This window comes from Carcharhinus amblyrhynchos, chromosome 7, assembly GCF_965287045.1.
Source record: "Carcharhinus amblyrhynchos chromosome 7, sCarAmb.v2.hapA, whole genome shotgun sequence".
Classification (NCBI taxonomy): Eukaryota; Metazoa; Chordata; class Chondrichthyes; order Carcharhiniformes; family Carcharhinidae; genus Carcharhinus; species Carcharhinus amblyrhynchos.
In genome coordinates, this window is record NC_137330.1 from 74,941,673 (window position 1) to 74,966,678 (window position 25,006).

At 41.4% G+C, this 25,006-nt stretch overlaps 2 protein-coding genes across 6 annotated transcripts in view; both read right to left on the bottom strand.

Moving 5' to 3' along the window:
- Positions 1-5,491: 5,491 nt before the first annotated feature.
- LOC145345066 (uncharacterized) lies at positions 5,492-16,661 on the bottom strand. 5 transcript variants are annotated; one of them, XM_080192625.1, is made up of 5 exons: positions 16,149-16,661; positions 15,757-15,881; positions 12,103-12,156; positions 11,095-11,254; positions 5,492-7,606 (listed from the first exon to the last, which is right to left on the bottom strand). In XM_080192625.1, the coding sequence occupies exons 3-5, from the start codon at positions 12,142-12,144 to the stop codon at positions 7,434-7,436; spliced, it is 375 nt and encodes a 124-aa protein (XP_080048751.1). In that variant the 5' UTR covers positions 12,145-12,156; positions 15,757-15,881; positions 16,149-16,661; the 3' UTR covers positions 5,492-7,433. The 5 variants fall into 5 exon arrangements, with proteins under 5 accessions (XP_080048751.1, XP_080048750.1, XP_080048748.1 ...); XM_080192624.1 differs by lacking the exon at positions 15,757-15,881 and having other exon boundaries at positions 5,492-6,704; XM_080192622.1 differs by lacking the exon at positions 15,757-15,881 and having other exon boundaries at positions 5,492-7,549.
- A 183-nt stretch (positions 16,662-16,844) lies between these two features.
- The window catches only part of LOC145345065 (cytosolic carboxypeptidase 2-like), a 68,854-nt gene continuing 60,692 nt past the window's right edge, over positions 16,845-25,006 (bottom strand). Inside the window, exons 16-18 of the mRNA XM_080192620.1 lie at positions 22,558-22,673; positions 18,215-18,354; positions 16,845-17,954 (exon numbers count right to left, since the gene is read on the bottom strand). Of these exons, the coding sequence (XP_080048746.1) occupies positions 17,909-17,954; positions 18,215-18,354; positions 22,558-22,673 (302 nt within the window). The 3' untranslated portion in view covers positions 16,845-17,908. The remainder of the gene's footprint in view (positions 17,955-18,214; positions 18,355-22,557; positions 22,674-25,006) is intronic.

Genomic DNA, 25,006 nt, shown 5'->3' on the forward strand with positions numbered 1-25,006 from the left:
AAGATTCTGCCTGGGCTGGAAGGTCTGAGCTGAGAGAAAGTATGGGATAGACTGGGACTGTTTTCCTTGGAGCAGCAAAGTTTGAGGGGGACCTGATAGAAGTTTATAAGATTGAGGAACACACATGGGGTGAACAGAAAGGTACTTTTTCAATTAGTAGAGGAATCTAACTAGGGGGCATAGATGTAAGCAAAGAGGTGCGTTGAGGGAAAAAACTTCACCCAGAGGCTGGTAGGAGTCAGGAATTCACTGCCTGAAAGGGTATTTTGAGTCAAAAACTCAGATTGAAGTAGTATTTAGATATTCACTTGTAATACCATAACCTCCAGGACAATGGACCAAGCACTAGAAAATGGGATTGTTGACTGGCACGGATAGAATGCGCTAAATGGCTTCCTGTGATGTAAACATCTATGAAATGATTGCAGTGCTTTGGGGAAAATAGGGCACTGGCTTGTGCATGGTCACGGTGCAAGATACTTGTATGTGTATCAGAAATCAAAACCAAGGAGTAAGCTTTTGTCATTGGCCAGTGCCATCATTGTGTATTTGTACATTAGCCTGTTCCTTAAAAGACATCTTAAAAGACAAAAGAAAGATGTTTCCAGTTGTGGAGCCTATCCAAAGCTAGAATTCCCTTCCCCAGTGAAAACTTAGAATTTTCCAGCTTTGCCTGTCCTGAAATTGTAAACTTACGCCCAAGTTCAACTGACGTTTCCATAGTACGATTCCCATGGCAGGCGGGACAGTAAAATTGCAGCCTTAGAGTCTGCAATTGTACTAATAAATAAATCACTGAATACAATTTGAATCTCAATTTACCTTCCCTCTCTCTGATCTGACTTTTTATGATTCCTATCTCCCTAAACTTGTCCCTCCATGTAATCTTCCTATCCATATTTCTAGGTACTCGTCAATCTTGCATTTTGTGTTCCTCCCTGGCATAACAGGTCAATTCCAATCACTTGCTCATATTGCTCAAGACACTTGCTCTTCCCAATCCAATTTCCCTCTTTACGTTCTTTGAAATTTTTAAATGCTGTTTTGCCACCACAATAGTTGTTCAGCTGTTGACCAGTTGGCCACTTCGTTTTTGATCTTGTCCCAATAAATGTTTTGCTCGCTGCCTGATTTATCCCCATGTATGACCCTGTTAGTCTCAAGGGGTATAGTCTTGAACAATTTTGGCACACAAGTAGGTTAGCCATCCAAAATCAGATCTGTCTAGATGGCATGAGTTCGGTTTCCGATTTCTCTACCAAAACCACCTTACAGGATCATCAGAGGACAAAGAAAACTGATGTGCCAATGGCCTCCATCTGCACTAGAGATAGTATGAAAACCACACCATCTTTGCTCCACTACAAAATTGTATTCAGTGATTTATTTATAAGTATACCTGCAGACTCTTCAGGCCCTATCTTCTTCACATTTACTCTCAAAGTATTGTCAGGTGCTTGGTTTTACAATGAAACATCTGTTTGCCTATTAAAGTCAAATTGTCCTTCAATATTCTTGAACCCTAACCCCACTGCTTTCTGCAGATTCCCTTCTAAATTCCACGTGCCCCCCCCCCCCCATGCAGTGTAAGCATATATCTATACAATTTTCCTCCTCCTCTCTTGACCCCCATTCTCTGTCAATTACTGTCACTCATTCCCCCATCCAAAATCACTGTTGTTTCTTTCTAGGAGACAAAAAAGCTCAACACAGCTATCTGCAATTTATCACATGCTCCACTATGGCATTCTGTTCCTACCTTTCCAGCAACTCCCATGTTTTGAGTCTGATCAGCTTTGTCCCATCCACAACACTGAAATAACCCCATTCAAAGTTTCAAACGCCCATCCTCTGACTCTGGCTGTCAAGTGCTATTGTTGGCAACTTTTCACATCATGGAAGAACAGTTGTCTCGTTCAGATATTTACTGAGTCAAATTTGGTGAGGTCAGTAAATATTCCTGGTGTTGACTTTTCTTAGACTTCACTAGCAACAAAAACCAGTCAGAGGTCCATTTGTAAGATATAAAGTCTCATTGTCTCTGAGAGGATTTCCTCAGCCACATAAAGTAGGTGATTCAGGTGAATGTCAGGAGTTCCCTGCTATGGACATGATAAGAAAAAATACCTTGATTTGTTTCCACAGTATGATTTATCTCCCTCCATAAAGGTAGTTTTAATTGTTATATTCCTGAAGTCGCGGGGACAGAGAGATCTTCTTCCTCCTAAATCTGTGTGCATGGGGTCTTGCGAGTGAAAGCCCAACAGCTTTGAAGACTTCAGCTGGAATACCATCAAGCTGTAGTTACTTTCCCTCTGTTTGATTGCTTGTTGAATATATCCTATCAATGGGGACTCAGCCATGGAGTCAATGATAGGGAGGGACTAGGGGGCAGCCTGGAATGTTTCAGCTACCATTGTGGATTCACAATTGGAGAGTTGTTGAAAGTGCTTTTTCCAACATTGAGGACATTGTCATCCTTAAGAGGAGAAATACAAACCTGTGAGCAAAGGAAATTTGGCCTATTTGATCTTTGTTTATAGATGGATTCCAAAAAAAAACTTTGCATTACATGATGGTCAGCATATCGTTAGATCTCTTGGACTTTCTCTTCCAGATTTGTTTTAACGTGTCGGCTTTGATCTGTGGGAATACTGCTGCCTTGATTGGAAATTTTGGGTTGCTCTGCCAGGTGAAGAAGACTCCTTGATTTTGATCAAAAGAAAGGATCTGACCATCATTACTTGGATGTTCAGTAACATTACCATTGCTGAATTCCCCCCCACTATCAACATCCTGGGGGTGTTACCACTGATCAGAAATTAAACTGGGTTAATCATATGAAGTGGTAAATGTGGGCTACTTTTAACATTTAAGAAAAACTTGGGACAGGTACATGGATGAGAGGGGTGTGGAGGGATATGGTCCAGGTGCAGGTTAGTGGGACTGGGCAGAAAAATGGTTTGGCACAGCCAAGAAGGGCCAAAAGACTTGTTTCTATGCTGTAATGTTCTATGGTTCTATATAAATACTGTGGTTCCCAGAGCAGGTCAAAGGCTAATGATCCCACGGCAAGTAACTTGCCTCCTGACCCCACAAAGTCTGTTCACCATCTACAAGGCACAAGTCGGGATTGTAATGGAATACTTTCCAATCAGTGCAAGTCCAATGAGTGCAAGTCCAAAAACACTTGAACATCATGCAGGATAAAGGCAAAATACTGCCAATGCTGGAATATGAAACAAAAACAGAAAATGCTGGAAAATCTCAGTATCTTGGAGAGAGAATAGAGCCAATATTTCGAGTCTGACTCTTCACTAGAGCTGATCCACCTAAACTATCCAAGACGAAGCAGCCCACTTGATTGCCATCTCTTCCACATACATCCAATCGTTCCATCATCGATGCACAGCGGAAGCAGTGTGTACCATCTACAAGATGCACTGCAGGAACTCAACCAAAGTTCCTTCAGCAGCACCTTCCAAACACACAACCACTATCATCTAGAAGGATATAAGAACATAAGAACATAAGAAATAGGAGCAGGAGTAGGCCATCTAGCCCTTCGAGCCTGCCCCGCCATTCAATAAGATCATGGCTGATCTGTCGTGGCTCAGTTCCACTTTCCCGCCCTCTCCCCATGACCCTTAATCCCCTCTCTTATCAAGAACCCATCAACCCGCTTCTTAAAAATATTTAGCGAGGCAGCCTCCACCACTTCAACGGGCAGAGAATTCCAGAGATTCACCACCCTTTGAGTGAAGAAGTTCCTCCTCAAGTCCGTTCTAAACCGCCTCCCCTTTATCTTGAGGCTGTGCCCCCTAGTCCAACTGTCTTTTTTGAGCGGGAAGAGTCTCTCCACCTCTATCCTATCCATCCCATTCATCATCTTATACGTCTCAATGAGATCTCCCCTCATTCTTCTAAACTCTAACGAGTACAAGCCTAGTTTATTCAGCCTCTCCTCATAGCTCAATCCCCTCAACTCCGGTATCAGCCTAGTAAACCTCCTCTGCACTCCCTCCAGGGCCAAAATATCCTTGCATATGAGAGTAGATGCCTGGGAACACCATCACCAGGGTCCCCTTCAAGTCACTCAACTTCTTGACCTGGAAATATATCACTGTTCCTTCACTGCTGCTGGGTCAAAATCCTGGAATTTCCTCCCTAACAGCACTGTAGGTGTACCTACATCTCAGGGACTACAGCAGTTTAGAGAAGTAGCTCACCGTCACCTCTGACGGGCAACAACAGGTGGGCAATAAATGCTGGCAGAGCCTACGATGCCCACATCCCATAAATGAATTTAAAAATTGAAGCTTTCTTTGACCGTGAAGGTGGCAAATCTGCAAGGTGTGATTCTCCAACTAGGTGTGAGTGCGACAGCCATTTTTCAAGGCACCTTTTCTAGCTCCTTCCTCATTTTGGATGAGCGGAGAGTATCATGAAGATATTGCTCAGTCACAGATGCTGCTGCCCAAAGACACCACCAAAGATGCCATTGTCCCAACACTGCTGTCCAACAACCTTAATTAATCTATCACCGAGTGCAGATTCTTGACTAGGGATTCCTGGGTTCACAGCCCTATCCCCATCATCAATTATCCATTACCAATGGATTGGCAAATAGAAGCCTGTGTGTGATTTTGTTTAACGTGTAGACCTTGGGATGCTGGCATCTTCCAAATGATCTTGATGAGTTGATGGTCAGATTTAGTTTATGTATCAAACCATGATGAGTGGGACTGTCTTGCTTCTGCAGCCTTCTTTCACCTTTGCAGCCAGTGAAAGCTGACGTATTTGCCAGCTCTGCGGTTGAGAAATCTTTTGCCAGCACTTTGGCACCTCTCCCTGATCTTGATAGCACAGGTGGCTCTACTGGGAGCAGAGAGCTTCCAATAGCATCTCATAAGAGATAGTTGGAGCACGCACTCCTCACCACACATCAAGGTGGAGATCCACAGGAGGCAAATCCAGATATTACTTCATACCAATCTTAAGTGGGAAACACGAACAAAGAAAACTTCAGCAACTTGAGGCTGTTAAATTTTTGTTCAGTACATCCACATCAAGTCTGCAGCTGTATGAGAGACCAAAGCTGAGTACTAAATTTTCACGGAGTTCCTAATGCATGCTGAAATTATCCTATGGTAAGAACAATGTTTGGTCTGGTTTCAGAAAGCCTTGGATAACTATGGGCAGCACTGGAGTTTATAGGGTAGATAATCTTTGGCAGCAGCCTTGACTGCTGTGAGCACGTCATAAAATTGTCGGCCAACTACCCACAATTTTACTTGCAACATTATACACGGTATACCCACAATGTTTGATCTAGGCTAAGTAGTAGGCCAGACATCTAGTTACTGACAAAAGCTCAAAAACAATTACCTGCAGACTTCAAAATGGCATTTAAGAAAAATTGAAACAATTCTTTAAGGCATCAAGCAAGAGAACAAAAATATAGAGCAAATATCAAAAGGTAATCCTTTATTTAGAGTGATAAATAGCTGGACTACATTGTAAAGATGTAGCAAAGCTAAGGCACTAGATTCATTTGGCAAAGTAACTGGATGGTGTACTTGGTTGGCATTCTTAAATAAAGAGATCAAATCTGTTAAAAGGTCTTCATAATCTGATCATGAAGGGGAGGCAATGGTGTAGTGGTATTATCAGTAGACTATTAATCCAGAAACTTAGCAAATGTTCTGGGGACCTGTGTTCAAATCCTGCCATAGCAGATGATGGAATTTAAATTCAATTAAAAATAAATACCTGGAATTAAAATCTACTAATGACCACAAAACCTTTGTCAATTGTCGGAAAAATTCCATCTGGTTCACTTAATGTCCTTTAGGGAGGGAAATCTGCCGTCCTTACCTGGCTTAGCCTATATGTGACTCAGAGCCACAGTAATGTGGTTGACTCTGCACTGCCCTCGAAATGGCCCTACAAGCTACTCATTTCAAGGGTAACTAAGGAAGGGCAATAAATGCTGGCCAGCCAGCAACACCCATATCCTACAAATGAATTTTTTTAAAATCCTCTCTTGTCAATATGATAAAATGGGAGCATAATAATTGACCCAGACATTATAATATTCTACTAATATTCTATTAACAAAGTCGTCACTAGTACTTCTGATTTTTTAAAGATCTTCTTCCATAATTATTTATTACATATATTGTGATATGTGCTGGCATTCTTTAAATGCATTTGCAGAGGTCATGAAGCTTTGTTGCCATTGAAGATAGACTGTGTCATACAGGTTAAGGCGTGTGCAGAGGAACTTGTGTAAGTAGAGCTCCAGGGTGTTCCTGATGTTTTCGCAACACTTTATATTAGCAACCATCTGGAAGGATATAATAACATTAATTGCCAATGGAGATCAAATGCAGTACAAAGACTATTTTGAGTAATTTCAGAAAAGATAGCTTTGCAATATTATCAATGTGACAAAAATTCTCTCAGAGTTGATGACAATGCTAATTAATGTGCTATTGAGAGCATCCAGACTCATTACATGCTTACCTAGGACTGTAACATGGAATTGATTATACAATAGTACATTTACCTGCTTGGCTGTATTAGTCTACAATAGACTCTTGTGGGATTGTTCTTTGTGGATAGCTACCAAAGGGGATTCTTGAATCTTGGTTCTTAGCCTTTGTAGAAATGGTGATGCCTGGCACCATAGTTTCTGAGTACTGTGAACAATATAAAGGCAAATGGAATTTTTTAATGGGAGGGACTTATCTAAAATTCTATTTTCTTGTTAATACAAATCTCGTACTTTTTTTTATTCATTCATGGGCGCCACTGGCTGGCCAGCATTTATTGCCCTTCCCTAATTGCCCTTGGAGGGCAGTTGAGAGCCAACCACATTGCTGTGACTCTGAAGTCACATGCAGGTCAGACCAGGCGAGGACAACAGATTTTTTCCCCTAAAGGACATTACTGAACACCATCCAGATAGAAGTTCATAGTTGAAAGTAGCAAAAATGTATCTCCTCCCCTCTCCCTACCCCTCTGATCTGTGTAGATCCTTCACTCTAAACGAAATGACCACTGCAACAGCTTGGGTGAAAATGTGCATGGCATTTTTTTTTATAATTTGATGTCGTTAAAAAATAGGATTAATGGAAATCGATTTATTTTAATAATAACAGATCACTAAAATAAGGATTTTTTGAAGTAGATAAAAACAGCCATCAGAATCCAATTTATTAAAGTCAGAATTAATAACTTTATAATTTTCAAGTTTAACAAAGTTTTTATTTCCAAACATCATTCATGAAAAAAGCAATGAGATAATTCACTGTTGATTATGACAGTATGCCAGACTTAATTCAAGTGACTAAGTGTACATGACACAAACACAGAAATTGCTGGAAAATTTCAGCCAGTCTGACAGCATCTGTGGAAAGAGAATAGAATCAATGTTTCGAGTCTGGATGACCCTTTGTCAGAGCATACATGATCTTCTTTATTGTTACACATCCTGTCTTGTAGCTGGTGGTGTGAGGATTTTGACATATTGTTTTTGTGTCCTCTTTAAAAGAGAAAGAACCATCATTTGTTGTGCTATAGCCAACTAGGAGATCAACACCTATTTAAAATACAGAAGCATAGACCTGTTTGTAACATACATTAATTCAACGTTAATTCCTGCCACACAAAGCTCTGCATCTGGACCACTAAATTGCTGTCTTTTCTATGGAAAGTATTGAGCCATTACTTGGCTTCCACTCTAAGTAAATAGCTAAACCATGAACTTGCCACATAGTGAATGAGGAGCTGGATTCAATGCCTATCCTACTCCAAACTAAAAATACACAGCAAGACTGTCAACATTGTTGGATCTATTCTGTTTCCATCAATTTCTGGTTTTATTCCAGACTTCCAGAATTGACAGGTTTATAAATTCCTTTTGGGATCTGGGCGTTGCTGACAAGACCAACATATGTTGTTGACCATCCCTAATCGTCCATGAACAGAGCAGTTTGCTAGGCCATTTCAGAGGGCAATTAAGAGCCAGCCACATTGCTGTGGGTCTGAAGTCACGTATAGGGCAGATTAAAGCAAATTACTGCAGATGCTGGAACCTGAAACAAAAGCAGAAATTGCTGGAAAAATCTCAGAAGGTGTGACTGCATCTGTGAAGAAAGAACAAAGCTAATGATTCAAGTCTAGGTGGCCCTTTGTCAGAGCCAGATTTCCTTCCCTAACAGCCATTAGTGAACCAGACAGGGTTTTTATGACAATTGATAGTTTCCATGGCACCATTATTGAGATTAGGTTTCAATTCATTAACTGAATTTAAATTCCACCAGCCATGGGAATTTGAACCTGTTTTCCCAGGACATGGGCCTCTGGATTACTAGTCCAATGACATTACCAATCTGTCACCATTTTCTTTTTCGATTTATTTCCACCTTGCTATCTGTTCAAGGTTAGTGCCTTAACAGTAGATAGCAAAGAATGTAAACAATTCTTTCTGTTAAACTTTCTTTCATCTCAAATCTATCTTCATTATGTAGTAAACCCAACCAAAAGGAAAGACAACCAGGCTAATCCCAGCTCAAATCCAATAATTTGATTGGCAAATTGTTGTGTTGGGAATCAAGATTGGAAATCATATTATAGCACTATACATTCATACAATATGATGCACCATCAATATTAAAATGCTAATAAACAAATATGTATTAAATAACACATTGCCCTATTTGAAATTCTAAAAATCCAAATAATTGCTTCAAGTCTGAATTCACAATCTGCAGTGTCAAGAATGTTACTTCCCATCACTTTTAAAAGGGTACGACAATGGACTTTTTCAAATCATATTTAAATTTTGTTGTTTTCATTGGTTGCTCTGTGCAGATCACAATAGCTCACTGAGTTATTTTACAGGATCTTGTCAAAGCAATCATATCAGCAAGTTTGTACTGCATTCATTATCAGACACAAATAAAAAGCAGCTTGAAGAAGGAACTGATCAAACAGTTATTGAACACAGGTGAAGGGAAACGTGAAACAAAAAATGACACTATTCTCATAACTAAGATTGACTGCATTTTACACTGAACCCTGCACTTTCAACCACTGTGTTCTCTTTCTTCACCTTTCATTGCTTGCCAGAGGTGAATTACATTTTGAACTCCTTTGGTCTTGAATTAAATCCACCGCACAGGCACCTTTCAAAGCAGATGTTGCTTCTGCAAAATAAGATACATTTCTTAATTTTTAACTGGTACCATAAACAAAATATATCATAGCCTGAAATTTTGAGCTTTTGATCACCCGCAAATGGATTCAATGGATACAGAATCCCCTAGAAGGGTTCAAGAGTAGTGCCAGAGTGGGGAACAGCAGCTTCCACCAGGATTTGTCCAGGGCTGGGTCTTCAGCCCACTCCTGTTCCCCATTTATGCCAGTGAAATATCAACACTTACTCAGAAGCTTTTGAGGACATCACCATTTGAATATCCCCCATGAGCTCCAGAATAGTGTCAGGAAAGTCTAATTGATGTCTGGATGAGCCAGAGAAACCAATATCTCAGTGATAAGTTCTGATTTGCTCCCAGAAACTACATTTCAGCTATTACCCAAAAGAAGTACGCACAAGAAATAGGGTGTGAGAATTAAGCTGTTGTCAAAACCAATCAAGGCCAATGCAGAGAATATTCCAGAACTGTGGCACTGTGCTTTACAACGCCAGGGACTTAGGTTCGATCCCCGGTTTGGGTCACTTCTGTGTGGAGTCTGTACATTCTCCCCAAGTCTGCATGGGTTTCCTCCGGCTGCACCAGTTCCCTCCCACAGTCTGAAAGATTGGCCATGCTAAATTCTCCTTCAGCGTATATGAACAGGCACCAGAGTGTGACGACTAGGGGATTTTTGCAGTAACTTCATTGCAGCATTAATGTAAGCCTATTTGTGACACTTATAAATAAACTTTTTAAAAAAGTTCCTGAGTATAATATTCCATTGTAATATGACTTGGACAAAATCCATTGACAACACCACCACTAGAACTTCAGTCAGGCTGAGTCATCGATGGAAAGAAGCAGGGAATAAGCTCCATCTCCAGACATTTTCTTGAGAGACAAGCCGGGAACCATCTGTGATTCAGAAATCTCAAATGGAAAGCTTGGCCATTGAAACAATTGCTATATTCATTGATTGACCACAACATACAATGCTGCTCCTGGCAGAAACACCAGCCAAGGTTCACTATGTATATTGCAGCCAACAATAATGAAGGCAATGGGTAAATTATTATGGATGGAAATAGTTAACATTTGTCACATATACTTAATGGGAAGCAATGTTTTTATAATAAACCATCTTTAACTTTGGTAGACATCTATTAATATATAAATATATTATACATAATGTCTTTGATTTTCTACTATTGTTCATTTGTTGCTCAGTTTTGATGTGGTGCAACTTCAACCTGCTTCAAAGCCGGAATCCTGATTCAAGCTGTCAGGGTAGGTGGAGGGTGGGACAGTGGAGTTGAATGGCGATGATAGACGCCTCCATTAATTTCAATGATTTATTCATATTGGACCAGTCATTCTTTCAAAACAATGTACTTTAGACCATTCACAGAGCAGAGAGATAACAACATTCTTCCAGACCTAGTCAGGTCTGCAGTTTGACTAATTAAAACTGATTCATTGGGCTTATGCTTCTGAATGTTCATAGAATCCCTACAGTACAGAAGGAGACCATTCAGCCCATCGAGTCTGTGCCAAACACAACCCCATCCAGGCCCTATTCTCACAATCCCAAAATTTACTCTGCCAATCCCCCTGACACTAGGCTCAATTCAGCATGGCCAATTAACCCAACCTGCACATCTTTGGACTGTGGGAGGAAACTGGAGCACCCGCAGGAAGCTCACACAGACACAGAGAGAATGTGCAGGCTCCACACAGACAGTGACCTGAGGCTGGAATTGAACCCAAGTCCCCGGCGCTGTAAGGCAGCAGTTCTAACCACTGTATCACCGTGATACTGCAGTGAAAATTGGAAGTTATTGACATTCCAACAACACAGAACCAGTGCTTGGACTTGTGCTTTCTTTACCAATATTCCTGTAGTTGTCCTTGCATTGTGAAAATACTGCTTCCTTTTTAATTCTTGTTACACATCCATTGAATCCTTTATTATTCTGGTTGTCAGTGGAAAAGGAAAACATGTGATTCTTAACAGGAACATGACTGACATCGTCTTTCTTTCTCAGTAACTGAAAGAAAAATCACACAATTTGATTGTCCTTAGATAATTACCCATTTTAAAGCAAAAATCCCATGAAGAAATCTGATCGGTTTTAAATATTTTTAGTTTTATCCCATGCCAGATGGGGGCCTTCAAATATTTTACTTTAAATAGTGAATAACAGATGAACTTACTTGAATCACAGAATCCCAACAGTGCAGATGAGGCCATTTGGCCCATTGGGTCTGCACTGACTGACTCTCTGACAGAGTATCCCTCTACCCCACCCTATCAATGTAACTGCACACATTTCCTATAGCTAATCCATGCTGACCACTGTGCCACCATGTTGCCGTATTAGGAGAAGTTAACAGTGTCAGTAGAATAGTGAGGGATCTAAAACAGCGAACACAAAAGATTGCTGGACCACCCAGGATAATAGATCAATCAAATTAAATCTAGTTCCTTCTAACTCATATTTGATCACAATACATCTAGAAATTTTCCTCATCCTCACCATACAAGATCTACAGCACAAAGATGGAGCCTTTGTGAATAAAGTGACCAATCTAAGGTTGAACACAGGACATGCTCACATTCCTTGCAATGTGACATTGGCAAAGTCCTGAGAGCATGTCCCACATTCTCCCTCATAGAAGGGAATTGTTGGCTGGCAGTCGCAAACCAGTAAGTAGATAAAGCTGGAGTTTAAAATTGCTTTGGAAAAATAGGATTCATCAAGTTCACTCTGTTCAGACTAGTACAAAATTGGCCACTATCATTATCATTGAAGGGCTCAGCCTGACTTGGTGTAAAATTCTAAAATTTGGAAAATATTTTACTCAACATGACTTGTAAGATGCTGGAGATACTTACACGAGAAATTGATTTTTCTTGGAATTTTTCAGCATTTTCCATTTCTTTCACTCGCTGTAAAATATCAGTTGTTCAGTCATTAAGTGAAGAATGTAAGAAAGAATAGAATAAATAAAGACTATTTAGTTCATTAAATCTGTTTCTTTTGCAGAGCAGGGAAGTCCAGGGATCTGACCTCTGTAATATCTCAAGGAAAGATTTTGGTTTCTCTCTGTCTTCAGGTAATTCAGATGGAGCTCTTAATTATTTATCTATTTCAGTGCTTCTCAAATCAATACCTGACGAGTTCTTAGGGATTTTCCAAGTGAGTGAGTGTGACCATCATATATGGAATGCAAATTGAGCTGTCTGGCTGATCTTGGGGAGTGTGCATGCACTGAGGTGTGCTAAGAGCAGCAGGGAGATTATCAGGTTGATCCCACTTAACTGAGGCTGGTGGTGGGCACTGGGTAAGTTCAATGCAGGAGAACTTCTCCAAGTATTTAAGAACATGCTAAATTAACTCAAAGAGCACCAAATATAAATTCGCCCAGATATTACAGTATTATCCAGTACTATCATCTGGGTGATCTTTCTAACCTTTGCATCATACACTTCATGATTTGTTACACATGCTTTTTAGTTTCCTTGGTGCAGAGAGTTCTATGATTTGGTAAGCGCACAAATCATCATGTTTCAATCAAAATTTAGCAAATTCTTTAAAAATCCAAATCCCATTTTAACCTAAAACATTTTCAAGGAGTTAAAACATTAAAGAATACAACTTATATTTTTTTTTGTTTGTTCATCAGACATGGGCATCACTGGCTGGCCAGCATTTATTGTGTGGGTATGCCGGCGTTGGACTGGCGTAAACACAGTAAAAAGTCTGACAACACCAGGTTTTAGTCCAACCGATTTATCTGTGCTTTATATGCTCTGTCTGAGGCCAGAACTCTCCATTCACCTGACGAAGGGACTAACCCGAAAGCTTGTGAGTCTATTATCAAATAAATCGGTTGGACTAAAACCTGGTGTTGTCAGACTTTTTACAGCATTTATTGCCCATTCCTAGTTGTCCTGGAAAAGGTTGTGGTGAGCTGTCTTCTTGAAACACTGCAGACCACCTGCTGTGGGTTAATCCACAAATGCTGTTAGAGAGAGAATTCCAAGATGTGGATGTGGTGCCAATCAAGCGGATTGCTTTGTCCTAGATTGTGTCAAGCTTCTTGAGTGTTATCAAAGCTGCACCCATCCAGGCAAGTGGGAATATTCCATCACAATCCTGACTTGTTCCTTGTAGATGGTGGACAGGCTTCGGGAAGTCAGGAGGCTTATTACTCACCAGAGTATTCCTATTCTCTGACTTGCTCTTGTAGCCACTATTTATGTGGCAAATCCACTTGAGTTTCTGGTTAATGTTAATGCCAAAGATGTTGATAGTGGGAGATTAAGTGATGATAACACCATTGAATTTCAAGGGACGGTGCTTAAATTGTCTCTTATTACAAAGAACAAAGAACAACCCAGCACGGGAAACAGGCCCTTCGGCCCAATGAGCCCGCGCCGCCGCATCCTCCTACACCTACCCTGCCCTGCGTGTCTGCGAGTGGAATCCCCAACTTAGCCAGATTCAGGGGAGAATAGTGTCAATTTGGTAAACCAATCAGCCTAAGAGCACATCTTTGGGGTGTGGGAGGAAACCGGAGCGCCCGGAGGAAACCCACGCAACCACAGGGAGAATGCGCAAACTCCCACAGACACAGGCCCAAATCCATGTATCTGCACAGCTAGCAGTGCTAGTCTCTGAGCTGTTGCGGCACCCGTCTACCGGTCCAGGATCAAGCACACACACCGACACGAAGTACTAGGCCACTCCCAGAACCTCCAAGAGCAGCCCACGCACGACCCACCGTGTGCATGCCCCTCGTTTGACAACAAGGTGACCTCTACCTGCGGAATAAAAAGACAAAAACGTTAACATATAAGTCTGCATTTTCGGTGTCTCCCGAGGCTCTAACCCTATTTAATACCCCCTACTATAACCCTCCATCCTCGTTTCGCTCATGTGTCTATCTAAGTAAACCTTAAACGAGTCCAACATTCCTGCCTCCACCACCCTACTCGGTAGCGCGTTCCATACCCCCACGACCCTCTGCGTGAAGAACCTTCCTCTCACATCCAAATTATACTTCTCCCCCCTCACCCTTAGATCATGACCTCTCGTAATTGTACCCAGTCTAGGGAGCAGCCTCTCACTATTGACTCTATCTATTCCCTTCAGTATCTTATATACCTCTATCATGTCTCCCCTCAATCTCCGTCTTTCCAAGGAGAGAAGTCCCAGTTTCTCCAACCTTTCCTATTGGTGATAGTCATTGCCTGGCACTTTCTGTTCTGCAATTTTCTCCTTGTTAGAGCATGCATCCAACTCAAATCTATGGAGGAGCTCCTGCCACATAATGGTATAACATTCTAACTGTAATGACTGAATAATTGACCTGTAATGTCTAAAATTAGATACAGAAATCAAGGACAAAGAGAATACACTTTTGAGATGGAAGGTTGGGCAGGGCTTATCTTTCAATATAAACTCATTTGAACATATGTTGCCACCATGTCTTCATTAACTGCCAAAATTAACATCATGTAACGCAACAGAGAATATAAAGCTCAATAGTAACATTTGCAGTGGGAAGAAACAGGACATAGTGAGACTTTGACATTACTGTTCATATTTTCCTGGATGGGTGCAGCTAAAACAACACTCAAAAAGCTCACCACCATCCAGGGCAAAGCAGCCCACTTGATTGGTCCCCATCCACCACCTTAATATATTTAAGTCATGGGTAGATAGATTTATGATAGACAAGGGAATTAAGGGTTGTGGGGAGAAAGTGGGAAAGTGGAACTGATCCACTTCAGATCAGCCATGATCTTATTGAATGGCAGGGCAGGCTCAAAGGGCTAGATGGCCTACTCCTGCTCCTATTTCTTATGTTCTTAAACATTCACTCCTGCTAAAGCTGGTGGACAGTGGCAGCAGTGTATACCATCTACAAGGTTCACTGCAGTAACTCACTGAGAGTCCTTCAACAATACATTCCAAACCTGTGATCTCTATCACCGAGAAGGACAAGGCTGCTAGCTGCATGGGAACATTGTCATGTTCAAATTTCCCCCTTGACTTGGAACTGTATTGCTGTTCCTTTACTCTTGTGGGATCAAAATCCTGTAACTCCCTTCCTATCTGTGGGAGTATCTACACCACATTGACTGTGGTAGTTCAAGAAGATAACTCACTCTGATGTTCTCATGGACAATTAGGCATGGACAATAAATGGTGGCCTAGCCAACAAGGCCCCAAAATATAAAATAAACATCCATTTCCAGCACCCCTACATTGTATAAATGCACGTTCCTTAAGGTAAAAGAAGTTCTTTTGAAACGTTTGCCCTAATAATCAAAATGTGAACAGGCATCTATCACAGCAAACAAACCTACCTCATCTTGGTAATGTTTGCATCCTGCTGATTTAGCTGGCTGATGCATGGTATTAGAGGAAATTACATTTGAAGATAGATCAATAAAAGGAAATCACAACACTCAAACACAGCATAAGCTAGTGATAAGCTCCAGCTGATACTGTTAGATGAGATATTTCCCACTGAATACCTTGATTAGGTCCAACTGTATCTTAACATGTATTGATCACCAGACAGTACAAAGAGACTTCTGGATCCTCTGGACCTTCTGAAGACAGCTGGCGGAAGCCAATTTGTAAGTTGACTTTCCCTCATCTATTAAAACCACATAAAACCAAGTCATGACGCTGAATGAAGAGAAAACACAATGCAATTCACTGGTATATTTGATCTGCTCATACCAAATAGCCCTCTCAGGATTATTTTAAAATTACAAACATGCATATCTGCCAGAAATACAAAGTTACAGCGTCACATTGCCATTTCTAAACAGACAGTGTGTGTTTGTAGAAAGGAAGTACAGAGAGAAATTCAAATTTAGAGTTTAACCTATTTCATTTCAACAAGAGCCCTGAGCTTTACCTTTGCAGTTCTTTCCATTAGACGTTCCTGAGCAAACATTGGGATTCCTCCATTGCTGCGATTGGCATATTGGTTCACAAATGGTGTGTAGCTCTTCAGCGCCATCAGATTCATCTGTAACTTGTCAATCGGCTTGTTTATTTTACAGTAAAATCCTCATTTAGTTATTCACATTTATTTCATTTGGCAACATACGTTCTGAAAATTCACTTTATTGGATTGTAGAAATGTGTTTAAAGACATTGGCCTGACAAGTCTGTGGCAGCCACTTCTTGAAATGAGTTCCAGAAATGTGCCTGCCAGCATTGATCTCAATAAAGCTTGTGTGGTCAGGAAGTGGTCTGTTTATTTATACATGAAAAGCAGGTGCTATGCCACCAGGACTGCATTCATGGCACCTGCCCAGAGAATATAACATAATACGGCAATGCTTGCTATGTCCAGAGGAGGTGTTGGGGGTCCTAATCCCACCCTCAGAAAATATTGAGACACCACAGAAATTTTTCAACATATTTTGGCAAAATTAATACTTGAGAAAAATGCGTTCAGTCCTCACTATTATTAGCCAATAGAACGACCACAGCTTTGCATCTCACCAGATATTCTAATTGCAGCCAAATCTCCTGCAACTTTCGGTGACAAACTTGATAAAAGATGATAGCATTTACCTGCTTAGTTCTGTGCTTGCCCATCTGACGGATGGAGAGGGCAGGGAGAGCAGATCTGGCTTTTGAGGGTCTTTGTACTTTTTTCTTCCTTGACTTGGAATAAAATGTTACCTCGGATTCAAACTCACTGTTGCTGTCTTCACTTGTCCTGAAAAATTTAGATACATTGTCATTCAGATGTTAATCCATTTAATGAGGAGAATTGACATGTTTTTCTTCCACTTCAGGTCAGTAGCAAGCCTCCTAAATTGTGCCATCTGGTGATGAAACACTGGCGGTGCAATAAGTTAAGCCCATTTATAAAATTTTATCAGCCTCAAAGGTTGGCATAATTTATGACAAATGCAATTCAACGCTTCTCACTGGCTCAAGGGGATACCAGTGAAATAGTGATGATTAAATATCATGTATACCAATGTACAAAATGTTACTGAGATAAAGCTGAAGGAACAAACTAATGACCATTGGGACTAAAAATCCAAGGGGGCTAGCAATGACTGCCATGACAATATTACCGTGACAATAGTCAGGTTGTTCACCTCTGGAACCTTTCTGTGATGCCTGCCAGCTCTAAATATACAAAACCTGGCACAGGAGGCTAGGTGCAGGAGAAAGCCGACTTCCTAACAAACAGACAGAACTAACCCTTGTTCCTTTATAATGCTGATGTCAAAATGTCATCGCAAAATTACCCCCATCTTAGAAAGTCCAAAGCATGATTGAAAAAAAATCTAAACCTGGAATGATCTGCGCAGTGAATTTCTTTTTGTACATTCATGGGATGTGGGCATCATTTCTTGCCTCTCCCTAACTGCGCTTGTAAAGTGGTGATGAGCTAGGAGATTTTCACAGTAACTTCACTGCAGTGTTAATGTAAGCCTGCTTGTGATACCAATATATAAACTTAAACATAATGAGCCACCTTTCTGAACTGCTGCAATCTAAGTGATGTAGGTACACCCATAGTGCTGTCAGGGAGGGAGTTCCAGGGATTTAACCAAGAGACAGTGAAAGAATGGTGACTTAGCTCCAAATCAGGATGGTCTGTGACTTGGAGATGAACTAGGAGGCGACAATGTTTCCATGTGCCTGTTATTCTTGTTTCTTCATGTGGTAGACATCATGAATTTGGAAGGTGCTGTGGAAGAAGCCTTGATGAGTTTTGAATGAAATTGAAGAGTTCTCAGCAGGTTATAGCTGGGTCTTGACTTAACACGGGACCCTTCTGCTGGACCACTTCAGTCCTGACCGTACCTATTCTGGACATTTACTGGGAGGGCTGCATTCTATATACAGATACATACAACTTATGTAAAAAAAATTATAAATCTTAGTCTTTTTACACTTTTTTTGCAACTTCAGTGTGTATTGAATTCTTACAGTGAACTGAATACTTACTCTGATTCGAGCACTGACTTAGACAAGTTCATCTGGTTTAGCATTGCGTAGCATTGCTTTATTGACTCCAGTGACATCTTGTCTTCTAATTGAAGAAAATTCTTTGCTTGTTGATGTTTTAGCTGATTTGTCAAGTAATTCTATGAGAAATGTAATATGATTATGATAATAGCTGCATGAATCTGTTGAGATATTCATTTGACAATATTAGTCATAGGCTTGAATGTCTAATTTTCAGAATATCTGAAATTTCAGCAGTTTGTTATCTAACTGGGTTTATAAATCCTGAACTAGGTATCTTAGATTAAAAATGTACCCGAGACAATTAAGAAAACAGACATCTAGAATTGAAAGTCCTTAAACTGATTTAATTTTATTTTGAAGCATATCTTCACTCATACACTCTTTTTCCCTTTGGAGGATAGCAGGAGGATCCCCAATCTGATTATTAGCCCATTGAACCACATTATGTACGTTACTTCCATGGCCAACAAGTCCTAGCATTGGACTTGAACATTGGCTTTCTAGTCTAAAGGTGGAGACTTTACTACTGTGACACAAGACCTCTTACGCTGATTACATTGAAGTAAATGGTGGCGTGGTGGCACAGTGGTTAGCATTGCTGCCTCACAGCACTAGGGACAAAGGTTCAATTCTGGCCTCAGGTGACTTTCTGTGTGAAGTTTGCACATTCTCCCCATGTATGCATGGGTTTCGTCCGAGTGCTTCAGTCTCCTCCCACAGTCCAAAGATGTGTGGGGTAGGTGGATTGGCCATGAAAAATTGCCCCTTCGTGTCAGGGGGATTAGCAGGGTAAATATGTGGATTACGGGGATAGGGCCTGGGTGGGATTTTTGTCAATGCAGACTCAATGAGACAAATAACCTCCTTTTGCACTGTAAGGTTCTGTGATTTCTATGAAAACGAAATTAAAATCATCCAAGTCATTTAATTAGACCCGTATTTTATGAAAAAAAATAAAATAACTTGACACATGTAGTATATTTGATCATTACCTTCTAAATTAAGCTAACATCTGTAATTTTGCAAATGAATCAAAATGGTGTCATTTAATTCAAAAGGTACTTCAAAATCAGTTTGGAACAAGTGAAAAGGGCACTTGATAGACTGCATTCCTCCATCAGTGTGTTAACTCAGTGCTATTACAATTATGCACCTTTTCCTTGAGGCCTTTCCTTAACTGGTTGATGTTTTCCTTACTACAAAGTTAAAAAATACATTTTTATTAACAGCATCCATCTCACTGAGGAGGCTTCAGGTCAATCCACATCTAAAATCTTACTCTGAAAACTCTGCTCACATTTTGATAGCCATGACAAAATCTACCACAGCAGCTGAGACAATCCAGAACATTCTAAAAAATAGTCAGATCACCCATAATCCCAAAATTAATGGATCCTTTACAAATTTCCAGATCCTCATCACAAAATAATCAGTTCTTCCTTGGGCCATATCCTATCTGTCTACCAAGTTCCACTGAAAATCATACATTAGTTTTTAGATTATTGTTCACAGACAAAAAGAACGACAGACCAACAAACAGTAATGAAGAGAGTCCAGTTTCTGTCTATCTTCAGGTAATTCGGATATAATTCTTGCCTGGATGGGTGCAGATCCAGCCACGCTCAAGAAGCTTGACACCATTCAAGGCAAAGCAGTTTGATAGGCACCCCTTCCATTCACTCCCTCCACCACTGACAAACAGTGGCAGTAGTGTGTACCATTTATAAGATACACTGCAGAAACTCATCAAGGCTCCTTAGGCAGCACCTTCCAAAACCACGACCATTAACATTTAGATAAACAAGTACAACAGATACCTGGGAACACCCCCACCTGGAAGTTGCCCTCCAAGCCACTCACCATCCTGACATGGAAATATATTGCTGTTCCTTCACTGTCGCTGGGTCAAAATCCAGGAACTCTCTTGCTAACAGCACTTTGGATGTATCTACACTGCATGTGCTGTAGCAGTTCAAGAAGGCAGCTCACCACCACCTTCACAAGGGCAATTAGAATGGACAATAAATGCTGACCTAGTCAATAAAATCCCATAAATTAATTAAAGAAAAAGAAGAACTGTTGATTCAATGTTGTCTAACGTTTTTTATTCGGGATCTACAATTATATATTTTTCTCACTCAAGGCACCGATGAGCAAGTTTCAGAATCATAACGTTTGGCACAATAATAAATTGAAATTTAAGAAACAAGTTGAGGATTTAAGGAGATAATTACTGAGCAAGAGTACAGCAATGCCACAGCAGAAAAACTAAGTTGAAAAAGAGTAAGTAATAAAAATCCAGAGGATGACAGAGGGTGAGTGGCTGAATGAGTGGAAGTGGGTGCGTGTGTATGTGCTGGTGTGTGGTGGTGAGTGAGAAAAACTGAGGTTGGGCATAAGACAGAATCTCGTCATACTTGAGCCAGAATTTAGCCCACCCTAGGAATTTATGCAAACGGAGCAGGTGAAGGGTGGACCATGGAAAGGTCTGTTGACCTCAGGTGGGATTTTATGGTTTCGGGATGAGTGAGGCTGTAAATTCCCACTCTCAGTGTTTTATACTCACCCTGCACACTCATCCAGAATTTCACACTGCCTCTCACCAATAGAAATCTGGGAAGGACATAGTTCTGAGCACCAAACAGCACTTTCCGTCTCCCATCTGACATGCACCCACCTAGCCCACCAGCTGTGAGCAGGTAACAGCACTTGCTCCAAATCTGAGCACTCAGTAGGCTCTCTCACTGTCTCTCTCACACACTCTCCCACACATTCTCTCATCTATGCATGCACACTGTCTTTCTCTTTTGTATGCTGTCTACTCCCTCACGTGGGCATGTTGTCTCGCTCTCTCTCGCACATGTACTCTTGCTCTCTTGCGCACACACTGGCAGAATTCTCTGGCTGTTTACGCCATTGCTCCTGGCAGTAAGCTTGGAGAATTTGGTGCTCAGCCAAATCTTTGTTCATTACCATAGGACCAGAGAATCCCACTGGCGTGAAAGTGTGAAAGTGCAGAGAATTCTGTCCACTCTCTGTTTCGCACACACACATTCCCTCGCTTGCATGCACACTGTCTCTCTCGCACACATTCTCTCTCTCTCACAAACATGCTCTCTCTCACACACACTCTCACACGCACAACCTCTCGCACATGCACTCTCTCTCGCACACACTCTCTCTCACACATACACTCACACACACACTCTCACACACTCTCGCACACACACTCTCGCACACACGCACTCTCGCACGTGCACTCACACACACACTCTCGCACAAGCACACACTCTCGCACACACGCACTCTCGCACGTGCACTCACACACACACTCTCGCACAAGCACACACTCTCGCACACACACTCTCGCACATACACACACTCTCGCACACATGCACACTCTCGCACACACACTCTCTCTCGCACATACACTTTCCCTCTCTCTTTCACACGCCCTCTCTCTCACACACCCTCTCCCTCTTTCTCACACACCCTCTCCCTCTCTCTCTCACACACCCTCTCTCTTTCTCTCTCCAGACAGATTCTCTCTCTTGCACACTTACTGTCTCTCTCATGCAAACACCTTCTCTCTTGTGCAAGCACACACCAGCAGCCATTTCCTCTCTCCCCACATCATTGTCACCCTCCTCCTTAGCATCTGGTTTCTACCCCAGATCAGATACTCAATCACTTTCCCTGTCCAATTCCACTCACTAATGAATGTAAATTTGAGGTCGTCTGAGGTCAAGTATGAGGTCATTGCCTGGAGTCGGGGTTGGGGCCACCGTCTGAGGCTAAGGAAATCACCATCCCCCTGCGCGCGCGCGCACACACACACACACACACACACACACACACACACAGTCTCTGAAACACTCCTGCACACACGCCCTCTCTCACACAAATACCCTGAGTATGCACACATTGTGCCTGTATGGGTTTCCTCTGGGAACTTCAGTTTGCCCCCACAGTCCAAAGATATGAAGGTTAGGTTGATTGGCTATGCTAAATTGCCCTTTCAGTGTCCAAAAATGTATAGGTTAGATGGATAAATGGTGTTAATGCATGGAGTATGGGAATAACGTGAGCATGGGGACTTGGATAAGATGACTCTTCAGAGAGTCGGTGCAGATCGATGGGCTGAATGGTCTCCTGCTCTGTAGAGATTCTATGATTCTATTCAGTTCTGGATGACAATGTTTTAACACAATAAGTTTAGCAGCATTAATTATTAGGACATTGTGTCACTAAATTCTGTTATACATTTAGCAGGAAACAGGATCTGCATTTGCAGTGATCTTACCAACACTGAAATATACCTGTTTAGATTGACAGAGCAGGAGAGCTTTGTTCAGGTGCCTCACTTCTTCATTATCACTGTTTATTTTTACTTTTCCCTTCACCTCATCCAGTTGAGTCAAGTTAGATTCGGAATCTGAAATAAAAACAGAAAGTGCTGGATATACGAAGGATTTTAACAACACTAATCAATTTTCTCTCCATTGCTGGATGTTAGATAACTGAAATACTTTCTGATCAACCATTCATCGATTTTTGTGTGTCCTCCCAATAACCAGAAAGTATTATTTTTTGCTGCTGCTTGCTTTGCTGGGGATTCTAATGACAATAACAAACAGGTACTCATCCCTTTTTTAATTTTTGCAGTTCCAAAATATTTCATTCCTTAGATATCCAGGTGGATGTGTAACCAATGGAAAAGAACAAGTCAAGCCAACTAAAAGCTGTAAGAACACATTTGTTCTAAGAATAGGTCTGTGAAATATTTCAACTCCCTTACACCCAGATAAAGAAATGTTCAGTAGATTCTTGAGTCAGTGACACAGAGAGAGGCTGGCCAGGTTGTTAACTCCCAGGCTAGGTGTTCACTAGCCCAGCAGAAGAATCCCGGAAGCAGTGCTCACCTTTGCTGCCATCCAAAGTGAGAAATGCATTTTGATGTCAAAGGGTATTCAAGATTGACCTGCACCCTCCTGCCCACCACAGATCACAGGATGTGGTTGAAATCAGGCCTCCCATAAGTTCCCATGGGGTCTGAGATCTGTAGTTAATGTCTTCTCTATGGATCTCATCGATTGATGAATGTATTTTGGAGCCACGGCAGTGAGCTTTATAGATGCTTGAGTTACTTGTCCATTTACTTCCTCCTCGGCAACATCTGGAGGTATTTCATCCAGAGGAAGAGAAGATAAGGATTAGTTAGACTGAGGCACGAAATGTGACCTATGGTGTGTAGCATATGATGTGGTAACAACAGGTTGCTTGTACACGCGTCCGTGCTCTTAATGAAGGAAACAGTAAGTAGTCTCACAACATCAGGTTCAAGTCCAACAGGTTTATTTGATAGCATGAGCTTTCAGAGCACTGTTTTTTCAGGTGCACACCCAGTCCATTGCTGGCAACTCCACATCATGAAGGAAACAGAGAAGGTACAGATGCTCAGGACATACCAACCACTGGGACTGGCCCTTCTACCTTTTCTTCCCCAGTATCGTCAGTTTTGTGTCACCCCAGAAACTCCAGTGCTTCATCCTCATTTAATAGAAAAAATATCATGTTGGGAGGACCACCACCTATGGTCAGAGATTCACCCGTATAATGCGTATCTCCAAAACACTACCTCCGAATCTCAGGTGAGATATACTAAACAGACAATCTGCTTTGCAAAGGACAGAAACACAAGTGGGGAGACTCCAGAATCCTCACTCATGTATCTTGATTTATAGTTGTGACTCCCAGAAGCCCAGGACCAGGTCAGTTACACTTGGCTGTGGCATGCTGTGTGGCCTGGCTGATAATAAAAGTAAAGGAAGGGAGAAAACAGGTTATGAATAATCCATTAATTATGCTACAATTTACAATGAAGAAGAAAGACACAGTAGCCACAATTTTACATTGTTCAGGCAGGTGTGCGTGAGAAGTTGTTGAGTGCACTTCCCGACAACATCATGCATTCGGGCAATATTTTGGTCAAGGGGCACGTGCAAATATCAGAAGCGAGCCTGTCAACAAGCAAATGGGCAATTAAGCCCATTAAAGTACCAGTCGAACACAATCTTATCTGGCCCATCTGCTTTTATAGTTGGCGGGTCAGGCGGTGTTTACATTTTAGATTCAACCTCCACCCAGCGTTGGATGAAATGTCAGGGCTGCAATAAAATTTTTAAAGGTGTCTGGGGACTGAGTTTTGTGTTTGGATGTGCTGCCTACACACATTTGCGTAGTTTTTTTCCATGGCAATGTAATGTTTACAGGTCTGCATCTCCCTGACACCATTTCACGGCGGCTGCTCCCCTGAAGGAGCACATTTGAAGAGCCAGTCTGCACCCTCCCTTATCTCAGCGTCCGCCCTCTTCCTACCCTCCCCAGCCATGCGGAGCCTTTCCCAGCACTCGTTACAGGTTGGCTGCATGTTAACATGCCAGCCAGAGTGAAATCACATTCTGGGGCCGAATGTGGAAAAAGAAAAAAAACATGCGTTATATAACCATTAGGCTGCTCAAAACACTTTACAGCCAGTGAAATATTTGTGAAGTACAGGCCTTGTTGTAATGTTAAAAAACTTGACAGCTAATTTGCACAATGTAAACTCCCACAAACGACAATGTGGTGATGACCAGATAATCCATTTTTGTGATAAAGGCACAATGTTGTGGGTGCTGGAATCTGAAACAAAAACAGAAAATGCTGAAAAATTTCAGTAGGTTTGACAGAATCTGTGGAGAGTGAACAGAGCTAATGTTTCAAGTT